Consider the following 18,094-nt stretch of genomic DNA (forward strand, 5'->3'; position numbering starts at 1 on the left):
TTTACATTTGTTATCTAGTTTATCAACTAGTTTTTACCAAATAATCTTATTTTATCATCTACAAGCTAATGTTAAACACAACCGTAATCAAACAACCATATTTGATAAACATTCAAATACCCATCCAACTTATCATGTCACATGACTAGTTTAAGTTTAAAGCCTTTGATTTTCTGTAACCATTGTCCCCTTATACCATCATAAAAGATAAAACTCACAATATATAATGAACCCAACACGAACTCATATCAATCCTTCTATACTTTCTTCAAAAATGTTTTTTTTTTTTTTTTTTTTTTTTTTTTTTTTTTTTTTTTTTTTTTTTTTTATATCAACCATGCCTATTAAACCATTCCATATTCGCCTTTTGTTTTGTCCACTCCTGTTTGGCATTGGTATGGCCATTGCCATTACAATGGCTGAAACATTATTTTCCACTTCCCCTGCTAACAAATGAGTACTAGACTATTATTTAGAACTACTCAAACAACAACGTAGTTTTCGATATAAAAATAACTTTCCTGATTTAATGGCTTTTAAAACCACTAAAAATGATATTTTGAGTAAAAACTAAGAGTGTGTTTGGTTGTGGAAAATTTTCTAGTTTTCTAGAAAAATTTATAAGAAAAACGGAAATTTTGAAAACGCGTTTGGTTCGTTCAGTTTTCCAAAGTTTTCTAAGAAAATGAGGGTGCGTTTAGTTGTGGAAAAATGGGCCTGTTTTCCGGAAAAATTTTCCAAGAAAAATGAGAATTTTGAAAACGCGTTTAGTTCGTCTATTTTTCTAAATTTTTTACGGAAAATGAAAATTTTCGGTTTTCTAAAATTACAAAGAAGTTGAAATTTTTTAGAAAACTGATAATCATTGTTTTCCACATTTTTCTAGTTTCAAATTTTTTCTAAAATATAAACACACACCTACTCTCATCCTATCCACCTCTACCTACCCCCACTATAACACCCCACCCCCCACCCACACACACACCCCAACCCACAAACACACACACACACACACCCCAACCCTACAACCCATAAACACACACATACATACCCACCCACCCCCCCCCCCCCCCACACACACACACACACACCCACAAACACATACACACACACACGCACATACCCACCCACACACCCACCCACCTACAAACACACACATATACCCACTCACCGACAAACACACACATACATACCAACCAACGCAACCCCCCCCCCCCCCCCCCCCACACACACACACAAACACACAATCGTACACCCACTCACCCAACACCACTACCAGACCTACCATCACCACCACCACCACTAACCCATCACTAGCACCACCACTGCCGCCGTCACCACCACTGACACAATTGCCGCCGCCGACCTGCTACCGTAGCCGCCCCCACCCATACCCTACCATCGCTACCGTTTTCTAAAAATGAAAACCGATTGAAAAATACACATCTAAACACATTTTCTAATTTTCTAAAACTGAAAACGAAAAATAAGTAAGTTTTAACTAAACGCGTTTTCTAAATTTTTCAATGAAAAATGAAAACGGAAAACGAAAACCGAAAAGGGAAAACAAAAAATAGAAAATGAAAACTATTTTTCCGTAACTAAACGCAACCTGAAAATTTTCAGTTTTCCAAATTGTATGTAAATTAGAAAAGTGATTTTTACAGTTTTCAAAAGTTTTCCAAATTTCTAAGATGGAAAATGAAAACTCCACCCGTTCCAAAAAAATGCGTTTTCATTGAAAATCGAAAATGAAAACTCAACCCTATTTTCTGAAAACATTTTTATAGAAAATGAAAACAGTTTTCCACAACCAAATGCACCCTAATGTTTTTAAAAAGAAATAATATAACCGGCCGCTTCAAATGACATAAATTTTTGTGGTTACGGGTTTAACGAAAAGTAGGTGGTTTTATCATTTATGATTGAACATAATTATATATACCTGTACATGATGGTATTAAAACATCCGATGTTCCTTCAACTGCAGCTTTAACAAACTATGTGAGGGTCAAGCTTCCCACTGCAATAGCTTGAATGAACAACCAAAAGTTGTTGCCTTCCTTTCCATTCCTCTCCAAGTTTCAATGTAATCGGGTATTCCACTGCTGCAGCCTCCACACAAAGCATATGCTTGTATTCATCATCTCCAAAATCAGGCATAGCCTTCGCTTTCTTATCCCATGGATTCCAAACCCCTACAAAAATATATATATCTATCATTTCATTTTTATAAAAAATTTAAAAATTTGTGCACATTGTTGTTAGAGTCTCAACAGTCGAGAGTATTTGAAAACTTTCATGATCTTACCAGCATCAGGAAGGCCATCTTTCCGAATGACAAATGTGCGTTTCTTTTCATGATCAATGATTGCAATCTTTGTTGGTGTGCTCAGGTAAACCTTGTCAATCTGATCATAATAAAATAACCCTACATAAGCCTCTAAGTCTAACCATGGAAAACAGTTTCAAGAAACAAAAATCATTACTTCTGATTCAAAAGTTATCGCATCCTCTTGTTCTGTAAATCGCTCCCGATTCTGCAAATTGTCAAGATAATCCAGCGTCTCCAATCCTTCTACACGGATTTCACTGAAACAAGACAATCAAATCTTTTTTGCAAACACAGCTAATTGGGAACAATTAAAACATGATATGGATACCTGATATCTGAAACAGAAAAATAGGTTTTATATGCAACAGTGAAAGAAAATGGTTTTCCATCTGTGTTTGTATTTCTGACACGAGATGTTAACAGCAAGTCTCCAACAGGTCCAAGACTAACCCTCAATCGGTATTCAAAGCTACAAAATAACAAAATGTAGTTTGAACTTTGAATTGAAGCAATTGAAAGACTTGTAAATAGCATAATTAAGAATGTCTAGTAGACAAAAGGGGTGCAATTAAGATCACCTGTGAGGCCATGTCTTCAAATCATCTTCAGTGGATTTGAAAATCAAGTCAATGAAAACTCTATTTGTGGGATTAGTGGGGAAGGGAGGGGGGTCATTGTCAACACTCCATAATCTGTTTCTTGCAAATCCATGTAGTTCAAGAGAGCCTACATTTGAGAACTGCATTCATGAAGCAAGTCTGATCATGTCTATGATATATCCAATTTTTTTTTATTGAAATAGCCAAAAAATACAAGGACGCACACATACGTGAGGGAAGCATATAGGAATTCCCCCTCGTATTGGATTTGGAGGCGTGAAGGTTGCCTGCAATGTAAATGTAAACATTCATTTCTAAATTATGGAAGATAACACAAGGTACAAATAGATTCAAGTCTGCATTAGTATTAGATTCTATAAGATTTGTAATACCTTATTACTCATAAATAGCAACTCTTCACCTTGCTCATTTTTCCAAGATGTCACATGTCCCCCATAAAGATATACCTTTAAATGACAAACAGCAAAAAGCACTAAGGACATAAGTCCACATTCAACTACAGAAAGAGTAAATCCATCTAATCACATGTTTGCAGTATGTATATATAACTACACAATTTATTTGTACAGAACAATGTCTGGTACACCATGTTATGTGTCTTTCTCTTGAGGAGGTCAAGAGTTGATGATAATTTCTGTTCATCAGCATTTGGTTATCAATGGTAGGTAGAGGATATTGCTATTGCCCGAGAGTTGTAGGAAATTAAAAAGTGTATGCATGATCTATAATACATAAACCATTTTATAACTTGTTATTGCACTATAGCCATCGCATAAAGAGGCCAAAATAACCCAATAGATCAAAACTTTCGTCTATCAAATATACATATGAAATACACGATTCACACATTGCCAGAACCAGAAAGAACGAAAATACACATACACCTGGATGATTTTAAACATGAATTCCTCCTAAAAACAAGAATGCGCATCTAGATTCAATTGCAAAATCGTCACATATTAACCTAAAACGACATAATCTACGTTTCATACGCTAGATGATCATCATTACGAATAATATTGTATATCAAATCAATCAACAATGCATGAAGAACAGGACACATACCACAAAATGATAGTAAGCGTAGAGGAATTGGAAGGAAATTGTTGGATCAATTATTAAGTTTACGGACCTCAACAGAACTGCCGTGGTGTTGATGGAGGACAACTTTTTGGAGGCCATTAATGCCATCAATGATCTCAACAGATCGGTTGCCGGAGGTGGAAATCTCTTCCGTCATTCGTCAAATTGCGTTTATAATCAATCTAGTGGGAAATCTCACAAGAACACCACTATATTTATGTGTTTATGAATCTCTTGTAAGAAACCGTTTCGCTCTCTTCTTCTCCGATAGCGATTAGAAATTGGCCAACTTCCTTCCTCCGTAAATTTACGATAAATAATATGTATTTTTGGATATATTTATTTTATATGACTAAATTGAATAGATTATAATGTATTTTTATAATTGATTTTTTTTTAAGATACCAATCATACCAACAATTAACGGACCACATTTTCAAGCATGCCCTAATAATATGTTGGGGTAAATGAAAAAATAGTAATGTATAGAGGTTTTGTATATCTTGTTATATTTATATTTTCAAATTAACTTTTTAGAGCATTGTGATTTGAAAAATCTATTATAATAAATGAAGATCAATTTTGCCACATGTCACTCTCTCATAAGTTTTGACACTTGTCATTTTGTGATATTTTTAAAATAAAATAAAATCCACATGTCAATTTCTAGATTTTTCAATTTTTAAAATTAAAGTCACATAATATTTACATGTATATATATAAAGTATTAAATATAGTAAATGTGATAATAAATTGCAATTAATATGTTTTTTATTCCTTATTTCAAAATTTTATTTTAAAAAATATTTACTATTTACATTTTGATATTTGATCTTTTTTTAATCAACCCGTGTATTACACGGGTTTTACACCTAGTATATTATTATAGGTTTATTTAACCCGATTTAAAAGATAGCAAGTTATCAATTGATATAATGAGATGTATTTTTAAAATAAAACGGTTTCATAATAATAATCAAAAAATACAATGTTGTATAAGAAACAAAAAAATACAATGAAAACTTTGAAAACCAAGCAAACTCACGGATCTCATTATAATAAGATAGAAAGAGGTAGATATGGAGAGCCATGCCTCCACATGGAGAAAACGATTGTGTCACAAAGATTACCTCTAACTCGTGTTAAAGAAAAATATAATGAAAACTTTGAAAACTATATTGTTTTTTTTTCTTGCTATAGTCCTTTATAAAATGCTCAAATACATATAGTTTTTTTCCCAATTTATGCCAAAATGCATTTAAACAAATACGATGTTCTCTACAAAATTTAGTATTTATTTTTCAATGGCAAACAATGTGCAATTTATTAAGTTTCTTAACAATACAGGAAATGTATATCATTTTAATCGAATCTTATGTAAATAAAAAACTATTGTATTGTTGAATGGACACTTTTACATTTACTTGCTATGACTAGCTCGTTGAAAGTCCAAAATAGTTTTGCTACCTTCATCCATATTTTTGCAAAATCAGTATTATTAATTTCAAATAATGAATAATCATGAGTAAAAGTATTAGGGATTTTCTAATATGTGCCATAAGAAGTATTAATTATGAAAAATATTACCATAATTAAATTCGAAATACATTTATTATGGAAATTATTAATGCACTTCATATTTAATTATGGTAACATTTCTTATAATTAATGTATTTTATAATTAATTATAGTAATATATATCATCAACTAATGTTTCTTATATGTGCCCTTAGGGCACATATTAGAAAATCCCAAAATATTATTCAATAAAATTCACGGTATCATTCATATCCACTAACAAAAATAAACATATCCGGTATCCACGATTGACCATCTATAACTTTCGTGTATATATTCCTTTCTATCTCACACTAGAGTGTCTCTTAAATTTCTGGTGATGAAATGCATTATATATCCACAACCTACTGAGATGTTACTTTGAAAACTTTAGTATAAATTATTGTTATGATAACATTTAATAAATTTGAAATTATTTAGATGTTATTAATAACTTAAAAAAGCAAAAAGTGAGATAGATTCGCCGCATACATGTCTCGCGTTAATGAATAAAATGACAACACTTTCATGTTAAATCAGTTATACAAAAAAACTAATGCACCAGCCGGGAATCGAACCCGGGTCTGTACCGTGGCAGGGTACTATTCTACCACTAGACCACTGGTGCTTTGATGTTTTAGCTCTCCCGTCAGATCTATAAATCCTATTTACCAGGGATGTAGTAAATTGGTTTCAACACATACGTTACTTTCGTTACCCTAAAAACGTTATAACCTTTTTCAATTTTGTCCTTTCTTGATTTCCACCGTCTATTTTGATTCTGATTAATTTTATTGTTCTTTTTTTTAGAACTGACATAAATATATTTAAAAAATTAGCAAGAATTTAACAAAGTTATAGAAACAAAAGACCGGTCATGCAGGCATCCAATCCAACTAAAGTTACATATTTTTAATTCTTTTGCTAATCCAAAAAATTGAAAATTGTCTTTTTTTTTTTTTTTTTTTTTTTTTTTTTTTTTTTTTTTTTAATTGATTTATATGGTTTTGCCGCTAAAAATCACAATGTTGTTTTGAATCGCATCAAAAAATTTACTTTGACTGCCATTAACCTTCATATCGTCCGTTAGGGCTGTTAATCGGGTTTCGGGTTAAACGGGTCAGGTTAGTCGGGTTTTTCTAGAAAAACTATTCACCCGAAACCCGACCCTAATAAGGTACGGGTTAGTCTGTTAATCGGGTTTATAGGGTCGGGTTAGTCGGGTTGAAGTTGAAATGTAAGATGAATTTATGTTGTGCCATTTTAATACATAATTCACATATATAGACTCTTAAAATGTAAAGTTGGTATTGGATATGAATTTTTGGAGTTTCTTTTACCATATTAGTAATGTAAACAGTAAATAAAATTCGTAAAATTGTTACAACACAACCGTATTGCATTAAGAAGAGAGGAAAGTTATGTCATTTAAAACATCTCTATACATAGTAATTTTACTATCTGGTTTGTTTAATTAGGAAATATGTATTAGTTGTGAAATCTCATGGGATCTTGAATTTATGTCATTCAACGCAGTAAAAAAAATTTGGTAATAAATTCTTAATTGGGTTAATCGGGTTATTCGGGTTAACCCGACTAACCCGAATTATTATTAGGGTCGGGTTTAGGGTTGATTTTTTCAAAACAATTCGGGTTTCGGGTCAACCCGACTAACCCAAGTTATTATTTGGGTCGGGTTTAGGGTTGATTTTTTCAAAACAATTCGGGTTTCGGGTCAACCCGAATAACCCGATTAAGAGTTCTGACCCTATTAAACCCGACCCTAATTACCTTATTCGGGTTCGGGTCGAGTCGAGTCGGGTTAATCGGGTTCGGGTTTTTTTGACACCCCTATCGTCCATCCACAAGATCCACCTATCCATAATTATGAGAGGGGCACACACCCTACCATCTCGCAATGAGACGCCGTTTAGTTAGCTAGTTATGTGTCCGGTCTTTATCTTATTTTTTTTTAACTTGGAAGGTCTTTTCTGTTTGTTTTTTGTTGCACTCTTGGTCTCTGACTTACCTAAAAAGACTATTTTGTTATTGATTGATTTATTTATTTAAATAAAACATCCCAACTCCACCCACCTCACCTCATTTTACCTAAAAAGACTATTTTAATTTATTTAAATGAGGGCATAATAGTCCTTTTAGATAAGACAATGACCAAACGTGTAACAAAAACAAATAATAGGGACCTTCCGAGTTAAAAAAAATAAATTAAGGACCAAACACACAAATTACCCAAAACCATAGGAACCATTCGTGTAATTTACTCTTTTTTTTAGAAAATCTCTTTTTGGTCACTTTTGTCTACAGGTGGACAAAAGTTTCATTCGCAGATTGTTTGACTTTTAGAAGACCACAATGTTAAAACATCTATGCATCCTCTCTCCAAAAAGACATGGTTCAATGTCTTCCAAAACTCACAGACGTCTCCTGAAAAAAAATGTTGATTTGAAAAATAGGTTAAATAAAAAGGATCCTATCTAAATGTTAATATCACGATTAGTTCTCCATCGCTTCTTCCTTTACCTGCTATATTTGCTACTCCATCGTTGGACCACTAGAGGACCGTCACCAATATGCCAATGCACCATGTAACGCCCATAGATCCGGGCTAGTCAATTTAGAGATAATAGGGATCGAAAACGACTTTTCGACAAAAGATTATTTAGAATAAATAATCTTAACCAAGTTGTAGAATATGTCTCAAGGGTTCCTACATATAAAGAGCACCAAAATCCGAATTATAACGAAGAAGTTATGACCCGTCGAAGTTTAGCGACGGAACCGGTACGACACCGGGAAGACGTAAATAGTGAATTTATGATAGAGCGACTTTTAGCCTTAGTAATCTAAATGAAAGTCGTAGAATATGTTAACCTGAGAGCGTCCATAAAAAGAACACCCAAATCTGACTTCGTATGAGGAAGTTATGATTTTTCGAAGTTTCGGCTTAGCGTACAGCCCGAAGTTCAAGTATTAGATCGAGCGGTTTTTAGCCGACACAGCCTAAACGAGAATTGAAGATCTCCTTATTAGTAGTTTAACGATAAAAAGACAGACGAAAATGGACTTCGGATGAAGAAGTTATGAGATTTTAACGGACCAATCATGTCCCGGCTTGTTAAAAATATAATTTTAAAAATAAAGTCAAAATTAGCCGATGGAGTCTAAACGAAAGTTATAGAGTACGTATCCACCTACGCGTGGATATAAATAACGTCAAAAACGGAGTTCGTATGAACGAGTTACAAATTATAATAGCATATTTACGTATTAAAATAAAGTATAAATCATATATACGTACACATATATATATACATATGTATATATCATTAGAAAGGTATCGACGATGCGGTCATTATAAGACTAATGTTGAGTTATTTCGACATTAGTTTATTACAAATATCATTAAATTCATTTAAAATAGTATTATAGAGGGGTGTTTAGTTGTTTATATAACTAAAAGGTCATTAAGTAATTATGGAGGGTAGTTTTTGAAAATTCAATTAGTATAAATAAGAGCCTTGGGCTCTCATATTTCTTGCACCATTCTCTTGATTCAAGAGTCTTTCTCTCCTTATCCCCCGAGCATTTCGGTCCCTCGTGATTCGACTTCTCTTTCTGTAGTTTTAGTATAGTAAGGTGAGCGCCGAAGCGCCGCACGAATCTTTCTTAGAAAGATTTAGCGACAAAGTTCTGCCCCTGCAGAGCCCGACTCCTAGCTAAAACCCCCTAGTAAGTAAGTTATGCTTACCCTATTTTAATATACCTTATATTTAAAAATTAGTATTGTTATTATGAACTTATAATAAATATTTAAGCTATTATTATATAAGTGTCGTTATAATATCTTTTTAACTACTCGCGGTACGGGGAATCTGGTTTAAAGGGCCGCATAGGGTTGTTGGATTTCAGAAGTGCTATAAGCTAAAATGGTCATGCCCTCCGGTATTTTATGTCTGGCCCCTGTCTGTACATAGTGTTTGGAAAGTATTGTTTAAACGCTTATGTAATAATAATAATAATAAGATTAATAATTAGTCACGGTAAATATTAGACTAAAATGTAGTAGTAATAATACTAGGTTTCGTCGAAAGAAATTATTTTAAAGTAAACGAAGCGCTATCCGAGTACCGAGTCACCACCTTCTCAGGTGAGTGTATAGTTACTTTCATCTTACACATAGATATGAAGTATTTTATATAAATTACGTGTTATGTGTGCATATTATCTGAATACTTGTTGTCTATGCTGGATGAACGATTTTATACATGTTTTAAATGATTTAAACTGTATATGTATTTTATATCTACGATAATATTGGGGTAAAACATAGGTAGATGTAATAGATGGAATATGAGTTTGATGATGAGTTTAGAGGTGTTATAGACCACGAGGTGAGGGTGAGAGGTGGACGATGTGAGAAGCCTTTTCCTAAACGATGGCCCCGTCATTCAGCAAAGTATGGATGACAACCACAAACTATTCTAGACAGTCCAGTGAAACACTAGCAGGCTCGCAACCTATAGGTGTTGTGAACGATGTGTTCACTCGGTGTACTCTAAACCCTGGCGTCCATGCAGACTTGGTGCCTAAACCTTGGTGATCATACAGACTTGATGCCTAAACCTTGGTGATCATGCAGACTTGATACCTAAACCTTGGTGATCATGCAGACTTGATGTCTAAACCATGGCGACTATGCAGACTTAGTGCCTAAACATTGGCAACTATGCAGACTTAGTGCCCGTTGTGTAAACCGTGACAACGATGGACTTCGTTCCGTTCCTTAGGATGATCCTTAGGAATGAATAAACGAGGAATAACTGATTCTTAGGGTAGATCCTTAAGACTAAAGAAGATAATGGGGATGGGTAATTGGGTTGATTGTTTGATTGTTTGATTTTTTAAACATAATAATTATATTATTGTGGGTTGAAAACCCTATGTACTCACCAGGTTTCCCAACCTGACCCACTCAGTTTATTTATATCACAGGTGTCGATATGAAGAGACATTACACTGAGAGATTAAGGAGATATAGATCACTAGTGTAAATGAATGTAAGTTCTATTTATGCTTATGTTTCTGTATTGACGATGACATCCCAAATGTTTTAAAATGAATAAAATACGTTTCTCCGGAAATGCATTGATAACGTATTTATCGTGTTTTTATGGGAATAAATTCCGCAACATTTTTATTAAAAGAGGTACTCTGATTTTCATAAAGCATAAACAAAATCGGTCTTTTCTGGCCGTGAAAATGGGGATGTCACACACCAAGACACCGTCGTTGAACGCCGACACACCATATCGTTGCAAGATAGTTGCATGTTCGTTTTTTCCCCTTGAAATCCTCGCTTAAATCAGTTTATATTCATTAAGGATGCATTTGGTTGTGGAAAACTATTTTCATTTTCCAAAAAAATGTTTTCAAAAAATAGATTTGAGTTTTTATTTTCAGTTTTAAATAAATTTTTTAGAAAATACGTTTGGTTGGAAACGGTGGAGTTTTCATTTTCCATGTTCGAATGTCACACCGCAAACTAGAACTACGGAAACGTCTGGGGGTGGATGACTTTCATGTACAGTATCATAACAAAATAAATAATAGTGATCAAAGCCATACAACCATCATATTGATAATTAAAAAGTTTACATTATATCCAAAAACATTGTTTACTTGATACCAAATATATATGACATAAGTAAATTACGTGACGCTGCAACGCCCCATCCTCAAAACCCTTTTGGTTACCTGTCTACCGATTTTCTGAGAATACAAGTGGTTTTGAAAAAGTGTCAACAATTAATTTGGTGAGTTCATAAGAGTTTTGTATGAGAAAAATCGATAACTTTTCCTTGTAAAAGTGATAGTGTATGTGTCCAGAAAATCCAATATTTTCTATAAAAGTGAACTGCATGTCTTAATCCCAAAGACCAAAATGTAGGTTGTACTGTACTGGAAAATAGTATTATGTAGTTTTATCATTATATAAAACTGATTGAATGGAAGTTAGCCCCGTAAACCAAATGTATTGTTAATACCCCATGTGAGTTATTATTAACCGTGCTAACGACTAGTTGCCTGCTACGACGTTCTTCAGGCGTCGGAATGTTAGACATTTGTCATCGTAGACCTGTCGGTTTAATTGCAGCTAACAGCTTAGGTGCAGGGCTGTCAGTCCCGTATAGATCTATACACAAGTGTCATGCTCTCTTACTGAGACTCTGGTTATAATTTCGGAACTTTAGTGTGTACTCAAGTAGGTACGATGAAGGCTATATCTCACAAAATTGTATTAACAGGTTTACGTCTAGTGTAATAAAAACCCCTTTTGCAAATGAAAGTATTACCCTTCCATAGTGGTTACATAGTGTAAAAATAATTATACCTTTAAATAATTATATGGTTCGTGCAAAATGATAAAGTAGTATTTGTGACTCATAAACTATACAAGCAATAGTTTATTATGAATGTTTTGTTAAGTCTATTTATATAATAAAACATAAAAATACATGTAAGTTATCATGTCTAGATGTTTTTAAAGATTATAACATATAAGCTTACATCTAAACACAAGTATAAAAACATTTAGTAGACAATTTCTAGTTTTTGACTTTTCTGTCCATGTTTATAGAAAAATCATCGTAAGTCGAAATTTGGATACGTAAACTCTCAGAGCTTAGAAAATGAGTCTACTTTGTCCATAATTTTACCTGACCTTAAGTGGTTCCTAACCAGAGTGAAAACGTTTATTCTTACAGACTAGTCCGAAAATGTTTTGAAATGATAAACAGTTTTGTAAAAATCACCATAGATTGTAGAAAAATCGTATTAACGCGTGCGAGTAGTCCTTAAAAAGGTATAGACCTGAACTATTTGCATATGGAACAATTTTGAAATATATGAAGTTTAAGCAGGGTAAAACAGTCCATGAACAGACCACAACGTTTTTGTAAAAAGCTGATTTTTAAGCTTAGATATCTTTTAGTGACATAACTTGTATTTTTAGTTTGAAAAGCCTTTAGATCATTTAAATAGGATTTGTTTACTTGTATTCAAACCCTAAAACTTGGAAAAACTCAAAAGTGAAGGGGTATGAACTCACCTTAAGTGTGTTTGTGGTTGGATAAAGAGATGAAGATGAAGATTTTCAAGCTTAGAACACTTGAAGATGCTTGAAGAACACTTGAATGTCGAATTATCATATGGATAATAACACATATAAATGTGTGTAAATGTGACAAAACTAGTATTTTTATGTGTAGAATCACTAGATTTATGAGAAAAACCTTACCAAAAACTTAAGAACCAACTTATGGATGAGAAATCTTTAGAGAATTGAAGAGTTTCTTAAGAGAATTATGGAAGAAAAGTGTTGAAGAAGATGAAGTGAGAGGGTGACAGGGGGAGGGGGTTAACTTGTAAGGGGGAAAGGGAAAAGGGTGGTGGGGGTGGGTGGGGTGTTGCATGGTTACATGTGGTGTAAAGGCTTGGTTATTTGTTGTGTAATAGATTTGTTGGAAAAGATGCATCCATCTTGTCTCCTAAGTCAACTCTTGTATATTTTATAAAAATGTTGGTAGTTTTTATAAAATAGTGGTATTTTTATAAGGAATTATGGTATAAAGGATGTATAAATATTTAATTTGAATTATAAAATTCAAATTATTATAAAAATCATTATTATTAAAAATAATAATACATAAAAAGATTAGGTTGATTTCTAAATTCTTTCTGTTAAAAATTGACGTTTTAGGTTGGGTATCAAATTTGTCGTATTTGGTGAAGAATTCACTAAAAATTTGTATATACAACCTTTGATATGAATTTGCCATGTAGTGTAAGGATTACGAACTCAACTACCTTATGTTATGAATATTATTTATACCCAAATAATATATAACTGAATTATCGAATTTCGTGTCGTTAATCCTAAATATGATTTTTATTCAATAATTGATGAAAAGCAACGTACTTTGTATTGATATTTGTAAGTTGTACATTAGGAATATTAGGAACAAAGTATTTATCCTAAATTTTTAATACTCGTCGAGTCGACTTGGTTGACTTGTTGACTTTGTTTGATACGGAATTGACAGTTGTCACATTGAAATTTAGAAAACTTTGGAAATATGAAAATTTTCATTTTTTTAGAAAACTTTGAAAAACTGAACCAAACACGTTTTTAAAATTTTTGTTTTTCTTGAAAAACTGAAAAAAAAATTCCAAAGCCAAATGCACCCTAATGTTTTCGCCATTTCCCATTAGAGCAATAAAAGATGGGTACCCTTTGGGTGTATAAATTTTTTTAATGATCTTGATATTTTTCTTCCAAAAGTATATCAAACATTTATGTCTTAGATAATGCTACCCCATTATAATTATTACTTTTCATATATATATATATATATATATATATATATATATATATATATATATATATATATATGTTTAATGAGGAATTTGATTTAATGAAGGAAGTAAATGTTAATTAAAACAAGATATATATTCCATAATTATTACACGAGTATATTAAAAAAAAATCAAGGTGTAAACATTAAACATTTTTAAAGTGAAATTTCAAAATACATACAAACGATGATGTTGTACAATGAAATATAAAATTGAATAGACTAAAAAAAACTATTAAGACAGTCAATCTTGAAAATAACATAGTTATGAAAAATTATAAATTAAGATAAAAATTATAAGATATTAGGAGATTTGTAAAAAAATACAATTAGTAAAAGCGTTACGGTTATTAGAAAAAAAAAATAAGACCGTTAAGATTAGTAAAAATACAATATATAAAACTAAATTATCACAATAGTAATGGAGTGTCATTATTTGATATTTCATATAATTGAAAGTTATACCAAATTACATTAATGATATACTAAAATTATTCAAAGTTGCGCCAAAACTAATGCAAAGTTTTTGCGAACACCAAATAAATAAGAACAAACATAAAAGCTAGTACTTATATTCATAATCAATTTAAAATAAACCAATCATGATTTAGAAAATTTAACATTCTATAAGTTATATTCATAATCCATTGATGATATACTAAAATTAAATCCACAGAACATTTAACATTCTATAAATTATACTATATGACTTTATTTGAATAAATGAAATAGTTGTCAATATTTAATGTAGTGGAAAAAAAGGTATATTGGTTGTCAATATATGTTTAAATTAGGTAACATTATTATGGAAAGAACATCTAATTAAATGTTTATAATTATATAATAATATCATAACTATATGAGACGAGGAAGGTCGTTCGACATATAAAAGAAAAAAAATTGTCTACAAAGAGGTCATTTAATGATTATAGATATTTATCGTTTTGAATGTATTTTTTACACATTTCAATAATACCAATAATCACATTTTTTTTATCATTATGCAATATCTGTAGACAATTATATGTTTTTTTATGTGTTCCCGCGTTTAACGCGGGCCATAATCTAGTCTTCCTATCATATAAAATGCAGACAAATAGATTAAGTTAGTATTAATTTCATTAAATGTGACACATGTTAACATTTGATATGGTAAGAGGATGAATAAAAATAAAATCTAGGAGGATTATCATATAATTTTGACTTCTTTGACTTGTAGTTTCAACTATTGAAGAGCAAAGAGAGCAAAGCCCAAAATTCATAGTATTAGGCCTATTGCTATAAAAACTAAGGGTATACGGGCCACTTTTAACCCAAAATTATGAATGACATATCAAAATTATCCTCAATTATGTTTGTTAAACCATTACTTAAATATATGTTAAAATGTAGAAGGATATTTAATTTATCATTTAATTTTGACTTCTTTGACTTGTGGTTTTGGATTATTGAAGAGCAAAGAGAGCATAGCCCAAATTTCATAGTATTGGGCATATTGCTATAAAAACTAAGGAACCCAAGTCAAAATTATCCACAATTATGTTTGTTAAACCATTACTTCCATTTAATAGTATGGTATGGCACCTAACTTTCATTTATTTATAATATAAATTATACTTTTAATTCTTGTTAAAGCAGTACTCTAAAAATCTTATATATTTATATATTATAATGATCAGATAACTTTATAAAAAAAGTGTTATAAAAAGCATATCTAGAACAAATAAACTGTTAAAATAACTTATTGGTAATAGAAAGAATTATGTTTAAAAGCTATAAATGCTACAAAAAGAAAAAAAATAGTATAAGTACGGTAGCTAAGATAACAAAACCAATATAATGGATTAGTTGAATGGTCGTTTCATGTTCCCGTCCTCATTCATGTTCTTAGTTTCTTTTTACAGTTTGAATGTGAATTCAACGAAATAAAAACCAATATTTTAGATTAGTTTTTTTGGAAACAACAAATATTTTATATATAATAACGTCTACATGATTAGCAAGAAGCTAGATCACGAGTAATACATGATAAAATTAGAATACATAAATTTAGACAAAAAGAGATATGCTCCACTCAACTTACATAGCTTTCATACCTTCAGTTCTATATTTGAACCAAGTATACGTCTAGGAGATCACTTCATCCACCACTTTTGTAGGGCACTTCCTTATTTGTTTAAATACTCTGTTGTTTCTTGCCACCCATATGAACTGTCACAACTAGGAATTCTATACCATATAACAACAACAATGATAACATTTGTGAACAAAAAATGTGAAAGCATGTATGATGCTTATTCAATAACAACAAATTTTCCATCAAACGCTCTATACAAGCACTTTAAATAGTCAACAAAGAATTGGAAACCCTAGAAATCCCGGTTTAAGTCCATTATGGACTAGGACTTCCTTATTGGACCTAATGGGCCAATAAGCTTCAAATTTGATTTTTTGGGCTTAGAACTCTTAAATGGGCTCTAATTGGATCAACTTCCATTTATTTTAATAATTTGGGCCATATTGGGCCTAGAATGAAATAAAATACCTGAATGGACCTTATTGGGCCATAACGAACCTAATTAGCCCTAATGAGCCATAAAAATCATTCCTTGATTTATTTTGGGCCGTGAACCCTCTCCAAAGACCAATTGGGCCAAAAATCATCTAATTGGATCATAATATGGGCTTAATCACAAAAGGCCCAATCTCTTTTCTTTCTTCTCCCTCTCTCAGCCCAAACCACAAAACTTGGGGAGGAAGAGTTGACTTTCCTACATGCCACCTCACAATTGTACATGGGGTATCCATGCACTCTTCTCATACTTCCAAGCAACCCATCACTTCACTCTCTCTTTTTCTTCTTCGGCCGAGAACACAAAGGGAAGGACACACACACACACACAATTCACTTAAAACTCTCTCAAAGAACACTCTTGCTTCTTCAACAAAAACTTCGAGATTTAAGAGCTTTCAAGAAGGATTTTCCATAAGAGTCATCATCTTAGGTAAGTTGATGTTTGGATCCATAGTCTAGACTCTTTGTTTTATCAAAACCCTCTCCTTAACTCATACAAAATTATTGATCTTGCATCTTAGAACACATCTAAGCCAAAGATCCTCCAATAAGCTTGCTAGGCCGAGAATAACATCATACTTCTTCCATTCTTCTTCAAAACCGAACCCACAAACTCAATGTGAGTTCATACCCCCTCTATTTTCGGTTTTCATGTGTTTTATGGGGGAGAATACAAGTAAAATGTGTAGATCTATGTGTATGTGTATGTTATGTGTGATTTCATGTGTTTATGTGGTAAATGTGTAACAAAAAGAATAGAAATTTGAGATCTATGGATCTAGGAGGAAGATAAACATGATCTAATAAGCATTACACTAAAACAAGTCAAGAAAAATTACCTTTTAAGATTTAAAAATATACATATTACAACATAAAACCCATTTTTGGGCTAAAATTGGCAAACAAACAAAAGTTGGGTTGAAAAATTGCCATTCACGGTTTTATTAAGGGCTAAAAGAGTCAAATCAGTAAACATAAATGTTTTTATGGATGTCATACTATTTTAAGGGCTAGAAGTGTAAATTGTAGTTTAATGGGCCAAATTTTGGGCTTTTCGGCCCATTAAGCCCTAATTTGCGAAAATTCCAATTTTTACGGGGGTGAAATGATAAAATTCTCAAACAAGGGGTAAAAAGGGTTAATGAAACTAATTCAGGGGTCAAAATGATGTATTTTCCAAACAAGGATAAAAAATGTAAACTTTTTGGATTTTGGACCAAATTTGTAAAAGTTACAAAAAGTTTGGGCTTAAACCGAAAAACAATTTTCTGGAAGGGCTGAAACTGATAAAAGTAAATTTTGAGCTAAAATCATCACTTAAACAAAGTCTATGGGTCAAAAATGACAAGAAAATGGTTTTAGGGCCAACAATGTCTTTTTATATATATAAGGGACTAAAATTGTCATTTGTATTAAAGAAGGGCTGAAAAGGTCAAACCAATATTTTGAGTCATTTATTCTATTATTAAGATATTTGAGTCAAAATTCC

At 31.9% G+C, this 18,094-nt stretch overlaps 1 protein-coding gene and 1 non-coding gene across 2 annotated transcripts; both read right to left on the reverse strand.

Annotated features, from left to right (window-relative positions):
- Window positions 1–1,893: 1,893 nt before the first annotated feature.
- Window positions 1,894–4,195, reverse strand: LOC111913957 (putative glucose-6-phosphate 1-epimerase). The gene is given in 8 exon segments (XM_052765730.1): window positions 1,894–2,198; window positions 2,312–2,411; window positions 2,490–2,592; window positions 2,664–2,821; window positions 2,865–3,074; window positions 3,165–3,221; window positions 3,327–3,401; window positions 4,088–4,195. Coding segments are annotated over 8 exon segments (1,017 nt in total). The 3' UTR covers window positions 1,894–1,992.
- A 1,957-nt stretch (window positions 4,196–6,152) lies between these two features.
- On the reverse strand, window positions 6,153–6,223 carry TRNAG-GCC (transfer RNA glycine (anticodon GCC)). The gene has a single exon. It is a non-coding gene; the product is annotated as a tRNA-Gly (tRNA).
- Window positions 6,224–18,094: the final 11,871 nt, after the last annotated feature.

The sequence above is a fragment of the Lactuca sativa genome, chromosome 7, assembly GCF_002870075.4.
Source record: "Lactuca sativa cultivar Salinas chromosome 7, Lsat_Salinas_v11, whole genome shotgun sequence".
NCBI lineage: Eukaryota > Viridiplantae > Streptophyta > Magnoliopsida > Asterales > Asteraceae > Lactuca > Lactuca sativa.